At 41.4% G+C, this 12,152-nt stretch overlaps 1 protein-coding gene across 1 annotated transcript in view; it reads left to right on the top strand.

Annotated features, from left to right (window-relative positions):
- fam210b (family with sequence similarity 210 member B) overlaps positions 1-1,584 on the top strand; it is a 69,200-nt gene extending 67,616 nt beyond the window's left edge. Inside the window, exon 3 of the mRNA XM_072276707.1 lies at positions 370-1,584. Within this exon, the coding sequence (XP_072132808.1) occupies positions 370-586 (217 nt within the window). The 3' untranslated portion in view covers positions 587-1,584. The remainder of the gene's footprint in view (positions 1-369) is intronic.
- Positions 1,585-12,152: the final 10,568 nt, after the last annotated feature.

Below are 12,152 nucleotides of genomic sequence, written 5' to 3'. Positions count from 1 at the left end.
AACTGAGAAGCTGTCTCAGGGGAGTGGTTCCTCTCATTACAAGCGGAGGTCTGACAGTAATGTTTAACTTTCAGATCTTATGAGTACTGCATTAATCACTGCCGTGCAAAAATTGGCTCTGAGATTTTCTTGTCACATCTAAGTTGAGGCTGAAAAGATTAATTAAACATCCAGATAATAAAGCTTGCATAAAGGGTAGAACGCTTTGATCAGTGGCCCACGAAGCTGGTAAGCAAAATAAATTAGCTCCAATTCAGATTAATTTAAAGTCTATAATGAAAGTATTTGATACTTAATCTTTGTCATAGATGATTACTGTAGTCCACTGCTTTCAAGCTATTTGATAATCATCCTCTTATTTCATTTCAGTGGTGTGGATATGACTGCAATCCTTTACAAGATGGGATTTAATGAAACAGTGGTGCAGTCCAGGATGGCAGCTGGTACCAGTACCTTTGTAATAGCATATGCTGTTCACAAAGTCTTTGCCCCACTACGGATAAGCATTACTTTGGTTTCTGTGCCTCTTATTGTGAGGTACTTTCGCAAAATGGGGCTTTTTAAAACTTATCCATCAAAACCATGAAGAATTACTAAGGATCCTCCTTTAAGGACCCAAGGAGAGAGATGAAATATGAGTACAGTACAGTGAAACCTGAGAGCTGCTGGTTGATTGAAGCTTGCTGGCATTAAATGCTGAAATTGTCTTAATTTCCACACGATGCAGAAGGTGCTTTGCAGCAGAACAGTATGCCTAACTTCCAGCAGCAGCTGGATAAATTTATTCCTATTGACATTTTTTTTGTGCTGCAATTTTCAGATTATGCTCACAGGGCAATATGGTTTGAGAGCCTATTTTTAAAGTTAAACAAAAGGCACTGTAATGATTACAAATGGCAAAAAGATAATCTTAATGGAGAGAACCAAATTGCTTGCTTTGTCATGATTCTTGAAAGCTAAAGAAATCACATTTTGTTGGGCATGTCAATTATAACTTTTTAATTCATATTTATTCACATACGCACTAATCAGGGTTAGTTAATACAAAACCATATTACTCATTTGTCCAATAGTAGATTATCTACTCAAGTACCTCTTACTGATGAGCCAAGTTCATGGTAAACATGCATTTGGACAAATGGTTGTGGCTTTTCCTCGTAATTTTCCTACAGCAAGTTGTTCATGTATCTATGGTACTTAAGGGAAATTAAATGAAGTGGTGTAATTTTCTGAATATCAGGACATCTAGATGTGTCAGGCTGTTTAAAATTCCCAGTTATGTATGGGCAAAATTATGTTTGTTGGGTCAAAATACTAGGGAGCATGGGGGGAATTAAAAATCTAATGTTCTCTATAGTGCTATCTAGAGATATACAGTATAATCATGTTCAATAACCTTTGATTCCAAAAAAATTATGAAGAGTTAAATGTTGCTGTTAGCATGAGCAAGCTTTGTACCATGTCATAGTTTGATTACATTACAGCTTTCTGTTTCTTAAATGCTCCAAGGAGAATTTTCCGGAAAAGATTCGGCTCTCCGATACAAACAAACTTGAGTAAATAAATTACTTCCTTTCTGTTCAACTTTGGCATAATGGCACTCTTTGTAATTCCATTGTAGGGCAGGTTAAATATGAGAAGTTAATTTTAAAGCTCAATCACAATGCCAAATGAGAATGCAGTTGGGCAAAATATGAAATCTTGGAGTACTACATAGTAAAGCGCCAATTGAAATAAATACATTTCCATGACAAATCCACACAGGCTCCTCACCCAGGTTCCTGTATATGCATCTGTTTTGATTTTTTGAATAATCTGAAAGATCTGTAGGTGATTGAGATTTGTCAGAAAACTGTAGATGACTTATGGAATTGTATGTACAGAATGAGTTAAATTAGCATAACTGAAAATGATGTTTTATGTAATTGTTAACATTAATTAGTTTCACCACAATTTGGTGGTCTGGAAAAGATTTAATATGTTACAAATTTCTGACCCATATGCACATTTTACTACTGTATATTTGTTTATCCATTGATGTAGGAGAGCAACTGATTCGTTTTATAAATCAGTACCAAAAATAAAATCAAACAGTCAAATACAAATATACTACTTGATTGAGCTATTCTTAAAATAGATGTCTGTTTAAATTACGGGATTAGCACCCACTATTCTGAACTACTGATCCAGAAATACATAAATACAGACAGGGCTGCTGTTCAGGGAAAGAAACACCTGCTTTGGTCTACATGCAAATTCAAGACCGTCCAGATGGTTGACTCTATCTTTCTCTCAGTTCAGGGGCAATTAGTGATGGATAACATTGCATCACCTAAACAAAATGTGACCAATTATTTTAAGGAAGATTAAGAAAGGTACTGCAATTGCCACCCTCGAGGTACAAGTCTTTCAGCTATTAATATAAAACCACTGATCTTCTGAAATTTCCCCAAGCTAGACTTCATCTGTTTTATGCTTTACCACTCCTAAATATGGAAATATGCCAAGAGAAATTTACAAGGTTGAACGTAATGCTGGTTAATAGTACATTTATGCTAAATCTTCCTTGTGGGTACCAGCCTGACAAACATATAACAAACAAGTGGCAGCAGTTACCATGTTAAATCTCAAATATTTAACAGACCGCAACCAAATCTGCAACATTTCAGATATTGACCTTGAATTTGCTTTCACTGCTTGCTATTGCATGACATTACTAAAGTTCATACTTGCTGAACATTTCTTCCCCAGGGAAGATGTAGAAAGAAAACTCCACAAAGCAACAGAGCCATGAAGCCAGAAAAAGCCTTGCCAAGCTATATTGAACCTTAGCATATTTAATGTCTAAAGGTAATAATGTTTAATCTTAAATACAAATGAGCAAAAATGTAGCAAGTTCCCTTCAAGTCATTTCCCACCATTAAAATGAATAAAGTAACCCTAACCTGGCAGTTGGTTCCAGCATCTAATGGTAAACTGTCCATTCACACTCCCTCACTTTACTATTGCAAACAGCCAACTGCACTAAAGTTCCAAAGTTACAATGCAAATGTTAGCAGTTCAGTGGAGAAACTCGAGAACCCAGAAAACTTTCTGTTGGCAGCTAATGCATGTATTTAATAGGAATGGTGTTCTGGCTTCAAGTTTTAATAGGGACTCATTCAGCAGCAGACTGTTCAGATCTTGGACCCTCTAAAACCCTTTAAGAACTGTGTGTAATTTTAAAAGATCTTTACATCTCAATTGAATTAATGCCAAAAAAAAGTACAGGTCAGTACATAAGGAGTTTGCCTTCATTCTTTGAAAGAATTCTCATTATTTAATTAACTAACCAGCTTATATAAAGTTTCAATTGATTTGAAGGACAATTTTTTATTCCCCTCCCCAACCAGCTTCTCAGCTGAATATCCAGATGCTCAGGATTTGGTCCTATCACTGCTGCTCACCTCAAATATAATTTCAGCCCACACTACACTAAAGCAAACATTCACAATAAAAAATATGTATCATGGGATAAGAAACTGAAAGATTCCATGCTAATATTTGTAGGTCTAAAGCAGTACTAATCTCCAAGTTATTAAATAATGTCATAACATCTAAACTGATTTAATTCCATGAAAATATTCAAAGGATTTAATTGTATATTTCAAATAAATTTAGTGTTATGACACTTCCAAATTAGGGTGGCTAGCCATTGAAGAGTTTTATTAAGTTTGGCATGTTAAATGCTTAGAGCAATAGTTACAAACCATTGGAACCAGATTTCTCACCTACCACCCCATTAGCTTCCACATCCAACACATCAACCTCTGTAACTTCTGCCATCTTCAATGAGGGCATACCACCAAACACATTTTTACCCGCCCCTTCCGCATGGATCTCTCCCTCTGTGATTTCCCCTGTCCATTTATCCCTCCCCACTTACCTCCCATCTTGCACTTATCCCTGCAAGTGGTAGTCTGACTTCCATTCAGGGCCCCAAACAATCCTTCCAAGTGAGGCATCACTTCACCTGCAATTCAGTTGTGGTCACCTTACTGTATCTGGTGCTCCCCGATCTGTACCTCTTTTACATTGGTGAAAGCCCACAAAGATTGGAGGACCATTTTGTTGAAAACCTCCACTCCGTCTGCAAAAAGTGAGATTTCCCAGTGGCCAAACATTTTAAATCTAATCCTCATTCTGACACATTGGCCCATGCCCTTTTTCTTCTGCCGTGGTGAGGCCACTGAAAGTTCAAAGTAAATTTATTATCTAAGTACAGACATGTCACCATGTACAACCCTGAGATTCAATTTCTTGCAGGTATGCACAATAAATCGATAATAGAATCAATGAAAGACCGCACCAACTAGGGGGTTCAACCAGTGTGCAAAAGACAACAAACTGTGCAAATACAAAATTTTTAAAAATAGTAATAATAAATAAGCAATAAATAGAGAACATGAGATGAAGGGTCCTTGAAGGTGAGCCCAAAAGTTGTGGGAACATTTCAATAAGAGGGCAAGTGAAGTTACTTGCTTTGGTTCAAGATCCTGATGGTTGAGGGGTATAACTGTTCCTGAACATAGTGGTGTGAGTTCTGATGCTCCTGTACCTGATGACAGCAGTGTGAAAGAGAGCTTGTCCTGTATGGTGGTGATCCTGATTATGGATGCTGATCCCCTGCTAGTGTTTCATGTAGATGTGCTCAACAGTGAGGAGGGCTTCACCTGTGATGGACTGAGCTGCATCCACTACTTTTTGCAGGATTTTCCATTCAAAGGCATTGGTGTTTCCATACCAAGCTGTGATTCAGCCAGTCAATATACTCTCCACTACTTATCTATATAGAAGTTTTGGATGTCGTGTCAAACCTTCACAAACTCCTAAGGAAGTAGAGGCGCTGCTATGCTTTCTTCGTAATTGCACTCATGTGCTAGGCCCAATACAGGTCCTCTCGACCCTGAGGAATTTAAAGTTGCTAATCCTCTCCACCTCTGATCTTCCGATGAGGACTGGCGCATGGACCTGATTTCCTCCTCCTCCTCCTGAAGTCAATAATCAGCTCTTGGACTTGTTGACATTGAGTGAAAGGCTGTTATGACACCACTTAGATTTTCAATTTCCCTCCTACATGCCAATTCATCACTATCTTGGATCTGGCCTACCACAGTGGTGACATCAACAAATTTGAATAGAGCATTGGAGCTGTGCTTTGCCAGACAGTCATAATTGTACAGACTCGGGTTGCAGGAGCTGCACCTCATATTCCACCTCGGTAGCCTCAGACCTGATAGCATGTACATTGATTGTGGTTTTCTGCTCCCCCTTCCCTCTTCTTCAATTCCCTACTCGAGCCTCTCATCTCTTCTCAGCTGCCTATCACCTCCTCCTTGTGCCCCTCTTCCTTCCCTTTCTCCCATGCTCCATTCTCCTGTTGAATTAGATTCCTCCTTCTCCAGCCCTTTACCTTTTCCATCTATCACCTTCCAGATTCTTACTTCAACACCCCCCACCCCCACCAACTTGAATTCACCTATCACCTTCTAGTTTTTCCTCCTTTGCCTTCCCCTCCCACCCAGCTTATTATGTCCAGTCCTTTTGAAGGGTATTAGCTCAAAACGTCAACTGTTTATTCATTTCCATCGATGCTGCCTGATCTGTGGAACTCTTCCAGCATTTTGTACAAGTTATTAACCATTGTTTATAAACTTCTTGACTGAATTGGCATGCAGTGAAGCTGTTTATATTTTAAAAAAAAAGCAAAAATGCTGTGTTACTCAAATCAGAGTTTTTTCCCCAAAACTTGACTGATTTGAAATAAAATTAACTTATGTCCAGCAAGTTTATATCGGGAACTGTACAACTCTGAAACAAATTAATTACCTGAAAATAAAATTATCTGTTCTTCTTTATGAAATAATGATTAGCTGAAGTTGATCTGATAATAAATCCTTATCAACTGAGGAAAGGTTCTGCTTTAGTCTAGGTGGTTCAGTCACTTAGCATTCAGGATGAGGTAGTAATCTGGATTAGACACTGGTTTTTGGTGCTAGATGGTTGCTTCCCTGCCTAGAGGCCCATGACTAGTGGTGCACTGCTGGGATTGGTGCTGGGTCCATTGTTGTTTGTCATCTGTATCAACAATCTGGATCAGCAAATTTTCTGATGACACCAAAGTTGGGGGCATAGTGGATACATAATCAAAGCTTGCACTGGCATCTGTATCTACTGAAAAACAGATGGAATTTAATGCTCACCAAGTAAGTCTCCCAAGCTGAGAGGTAAGGCCGTAAGGAGTGTGGTTAAAAAAAAGAGGGACCTGGGAATATAGATCCATAATTCCTTGATAGAGGCATCATATGTAAGTAGGGTCATAAAGAGCTTCTGGCACATACAACATAGAAATTTACAGCACATTACAGGCCCTTCGGCCCACAATCTGCCGACCATATAACCCACTCTGGAGTCTGCCTAAAATTTCCTTAGCACATAGTCCTCTATTTATGAATCAAAGAATTGAATATAGGAATTGGGATGTCATATTGAAGTTTTATAAGACTTTGAAGTTTCCTACAGGAAAGTCATCAATAAGGTTGAAAAAGAGTGCAGAGAAAATTCACAAGGATTTTGCCAGGAATGAGGATCCAAGTTGGTTGAATACATAGAAACATAGAAAACCTACGGCACAATACAGGCCCTTCGGCCCACAAAGCTGTGCCAAACATGTCCTTTTAAACGCAAACAACAGGAGTTCTGCAGATGCTGGAAATTCAAGCAACCCACATCAAAGTTGCTGGTGAACGCAGCAGGCCAGGCAGCATCTCTAGGAAGCGGTGCAGTTGACGTTTCAGGCCGAGACCCTTCGTCAGGACTAACTGAAGGAAGAGTGAGTAAGTCCTGACGAAGAGTCTCGGCCTGAAACGTTGACTGCACCTCTTCCTACAGATGCTGCCTGGCCTGCTGCGTTCACCAGCAACTTTCATGTGTGTTGCCAAACATGTCCTTACTTGAGAAATTACCAAGGGTTCCCCCTTAGCCCTCTATTTTTCTGAGCTCCATGTACCTGTCCAGGAGTCTCTTAAAAGACTCTATCATATCCGCCTCCACCACTGTCGATGGCAGCCCATTCCACTCACTCACCACTCCCTGCATAAAAAACTTACCTCTGTACCTACTTCCAAGCACCTTAAAACTGTGCCCTTTTGTGCTGGGAAAATGCCTCTGACTATCCACACAATCAATACCTCACATCATCTTACACACCTCTATCAGGTCACCTCTCATCCTCCGCCGCTCCAAGGAGAAAAGGCCGAGTTCACTCAACCTATTCTCATAAGGCATGCTCCCCAATCCAAGCAACATCCTTGTAAATCTCCTCTGCACCCTTTCTATGGTTTCCACATCCTAACTGTAGTGAGGCGATCAGAACTGAGCACAGTACTCCAGGTGGGGCCTGACCAGAGTCCCATATAGCTGCAACATTACTTCTCGACTCCTAAACTCAATCCCATGATTGATGAAGGCCAATGCACTATATGCTTTCTTAACCGCAGAGTCAACTTGCGCAGCAACTTTGAGTGTCCTATGGACTTGGACCCCAATATCCCTCTGATCCTCCACACTGCCAAAAATCTTACCATTAATACTATATTCTGCCATCATACATGACCTACCAAAATGAACCACCTCATACTTATCTGGGTTGAATGCCATCTGTCTCTTCTCAGCCCAGTTTTGCATTCTATCAATGCCCCTCTGTAACCTTTGACAGCACTCCACACTATCCTCAACACCAACAACCTTTGTGTCATCAACAAATTTACTAACCCATCCCTCCACTTTCTCATCCAGGTCATTTATAAAAATCACGAAGAGCAGCAATCCCAGAACAGATCCCTGAGGCAGACCACTGGTGACCAATCTCTATGCAAAATATGACCCATCTGTAATCATTCTTTGCGTTCTGTGGGCAAGCCAGCTCTGGATCCACAAAGCAATGTCCCCTTGGATCCCATGCCTCCTTACTTTCACAATAAGCCTTGCATGGGGTACCTTAGCAAATGCCTTGCTGAAATCCGACTACTACTTTCATCAATGTGTTTAGTCACTTCCTCAGAAAATTTAATCAAGCTTCTAAGGCATGATCTGCCTTTCACAAAGCTATGCTGACTATTCCTAATCATATTATGCCTCTCCAAATGTCCATAAATCCTGCCTCTCAGGATCTTCTCAATCAACTTACCAACCACTTAAGGAAGACTCACTGGTCCATATTTTCCTGGGCTATCCCTACTCCCTTTTTTGAATAATGGAACAACATCCGCAACCCTCCAATCCTTGGGAACCTCTCCCATCCCCATTGATGATTCAGAAATCATTGCTCAGCAATCTCCTTCCTCGCCTCCCACATTGGCCTGGGGTACACCTCGTCTGTTCTTGGTGACCTAACCAACTTGATGCTTTCCAAAATCTCCAGCACATCCTCTTTCTTAATATCCACATGCACAAGCTTTTCAGTCTGCTGTAAGTCATCCCTACAATCGCCAAGATTCTTTTCCATGGTGAATACTGAAGCAAAGTACTCATTAAGTAACTCTGCTGTCTTCTCCGGTTCCATACACACTTTTCCACTGTCTCTTGATTGGTCCTATTCTCTCACATCTTATCCTCTTGCTCTTCACATATTTGTAGAACGCCTTGGGGTTTTCTTTAAGCCTGTTCACCAAGGTCTTCGTGGCCCCTTCTTGATCTCCTAATTTCTTTAAACTCCTTACTGCTAGCCTTATAATCTTCTAGATCTCTATTATTACCTTTTTTTTTGAACCTTGACTAGATTTATAACAGCCTTTGTACGTGGTTCCTGTACCCTACCATCCTTTCTGTCTCATTTGAACATACCTATGCAGAACATGCAAATATCCCCTGAACATTTGCCACATTTCTTCTGAGATTTCTAAGAACATCTGCTCCCAATTTATGCTTCCCAGTTCCTGCCCAATAGCCTCATATTTACCCCTTACTCCAATTAAACACTTTCCTAACTTGTCTATTCCTATCCCTCTCCACGGCTATGGTAAAGAAGATAGAATTGTGATCACCATCTCCAAAATGCTCTCCCACTGAGATCTGACACCTGACCAGGTTCATTTCCCAATACCAGATCAAGTCTAGCCTCTCCTCTTGTAGGCTTACCAACATATTGTGTCAAGAAACCTGCTTGAACACACCTAACAAACTCCACCCCATCTAAACCCCTCACTCTAGGGAGATAATCGATATTTGGGAATTTAAAATCTCCCACTATGACCCTGTTATTACACCTTTGCAGAATCTGTCTCCCTGCTACAACTGGGTGGTCTTTATATTGAAAAAAACTCAGTAGGTCCTAACTTCCCAGTAGGTTCCTGTTCCTAACTTCCACCTACAGAGACTCCGTAGACAATCCCTCCACATCTTCCTCCTTTTCTATGGCCATGACACTATCTCTAATCAACAGTGCCACATCACCACCCCTTTTGTCTCCCTGTCCTTTCTGAAATATCTGAAACCTGGCACTCAAACTAACCATTCCTGCCCCTGAGCCATCCAAGTCTCTGTAATGGTGATAACATCTTAGCTCCAAGTACTGATCCGCACAGTAAGCTCATCCGCTTTGTTCATAATACTCCTTGCATTAAAATAGACACATCTCAAACCATCTGTCTGAGTGCATCCCTTCTCTATCATCTGACTATCCTCTCTCTCACACTGTCTCCAAGCTTTCTCTATTTGTGAGCCAACTACTTCTTCCTCTGTCTCTTCAGTTTGGTCTGCACCACCCCCCAGCAATCCTAGTTTAAACTCTCCCCAAGTCATATCAAACCTTCCCGCCAGGATATTGGTCCCCCTGGGATTCAAGTGCAACCCGTCCTTTTTGTAGAGGTCACTCCTGCTCAAAAAGAGGTCCCAACGATCCAGAAATCTGAATCCCTGGCCCCTGCTCCAATCCCTCAGCCAAGCATTTATCCTCCACTTCACTCTATTCCTATACTCACTGGCACATGGCCCAGGCAATAATCCCAAGATGACTACCTTTGTGGTCCTGTTTTTCAACTTCCTTCCTAACTCACTATGGTCTGCTTTCAGTAACCCCTCCCCCTCCTTTTCCTGCCTATATCGTTGGTACCAATACATACCATGACCTCTGGCTGTTCTCCTTCACACTTCAGGGTATTGTGAACACAATCGGAAACATCCCAGACCCTAGCACCTGGGAGCAAACTACCATCCGTGCTTCTTTCTTGTGTCCACAGAATCACCTGTGACTATAGAGTCCCCTATCACTGCTGTCATCCACTTCCTTTCCCTACTCTTCTGAGCCACAGGGCCAGAGGCAGTTGCTTCCCCCAGGTGGGCCGTCCCCTCCAACAGTCCTCAAGCAGGAGTATTGTCAAGGGGTACAACCATAGGGATGCTCTCTAGCCTCTGACTCCTGCCCTTCCCTCTCCTGACTTACCACTTGTCTGTCACCCCAAGCCCTGGCTCTTATCTATTCGCCTCCTCAGTTTCCCTGACCAGACGAAGGTCGTCGAGCTGCATCTCCAGTTCTCTAACCCAGTCTCTAAGGAGCTACAGCTCGACATACCAGGCTCAGATGTGGCCATATGGGAAGCTGGGAGTCTGAGTCTCCAGGACATCCTACATCTGACACTGATCACAAAACACAGGCCTCACACATTCATCCTGTCTGTATTCTACACAGGCAACCTACCTCACCTCAACCCATTATCACCGAAGCCCCATTGAGCTAAAGCCTTCCTGGCCTGTCTCCCTTTACTGCTCGCCTACTTCTAAGGTGTCTCCTTTAAAACTTTGCTGTTTTCACTGGCTGACATCCATGTGCTTGCGCAGCCATACCCCAATCAAACCACTGAAGAATAGTTTAGGATTTTATTGCCTAGAGCTTGAAATATATAGAAAGAGGGGAGACTATCGGCACAGAATTATGAGGGTAAATACAAACCTTTTCCATTGAGGTTGAATGAGACATGGTTAAATGATGAAAGGTGAAATACTTAAGAACACAAGGGGAAAATTACACCTATTGGTGGATGGAGAAAAGGGGCTTAAAGGCACAGTCCCCCAGTCTCACTGCTGTAGAAGCTGCTGCACTGAGTGCAGGCTGCAGTAGATGACCCCAACAAACTTACAGGTGAAGTGGCACCTTAACTGAAGGGACTGTTTGAGGCCCTGAATTGTGGTTTTGGGTGTGAAGGAGCCATTGAGATGTCAGGAGGGAAATCAGTAGGGAGGAATGAGTGGACAAAAGGAGTCATGTAGAGAGATCCCTGTGAAAAGCAACTCGCTGGAGGAAACATCAAATACTTATTCCCCTGCATAGATGATGCCTAACCTGCTGCATTCCTCCAGCATTTTGTGGATCATTCACCATGCAGCTCAATTATTCTTTTGCATTCTGCTTTTCATCAGAAGTATATCACATCCATCAAGGATACCCAAAGTTTAAGAATATTTATAATTCAATGACAACCATTTCATGAAATTTATAAGCTATTTGCATTTCACCAAAAGTGAAATCTAGCAAGGTTTAGTTCAGCAGCAACACAAATTATCCAGCCTATAACAGGCTGGGTCAAATTCTATTATACTGCATATAATATTTGACCGATCAAGTTCAAGTTTAATTATGATTCAAGCATACATGAATACAGTCAAATGTAGTATTCCTCTAGGTGCAAAACACATTACCAATAGCACAGTGCAAATAATACATCAATACAATTTCAGAAAAACATTCAAAGAAAAGTATAGCCCAAGTCCCTGTGTGGCATGATTGCAGATTGACTGCAAGTTGTTTTGGTCCAGCTCTTAACCTTGTATAGATTCCAGCATGTCCAGAGGCCCCTACTGTCCTGCACTGCCTCAGCATCTCCTCCCCTGGGCAACTGCAACAAGTGATCCCGTGTCACAGGCGAAGTCCTCACCACAACCAAGGCAATGCAGTTGCCCTCAGTCTCACCAATGAACAGTGAACTGGACTTACAGTATTCTACATGATCAATGCCCAGAGTTTTGTCATCACAAGAAAAACACCAACACAATCACTTGTTGTTTGTTGGACTGTACACCCATCTTGTCAATGGTATGCTACAACCTCAGGCATCAAT

The sequence above is a fragment of the Mobula birostris genome, chromosome 2 (assembly GCF_030028105.1).
Source record: "Mobula birostris isolate sMobBir1 chromosome 2, sMobBir1.hap1, whole genome shotgun sequence".
In the NCBI taxonomy this organism is placed as follows: Eukaryota; Metazoa; Chordata; class Chondrichthyes; order Myliobatiformes; family Myliobatidae; genus Mobula; species Mobula birostris.
This window is presented reverse-complemented; position numbering and strand designations above follow the sequence as displayed.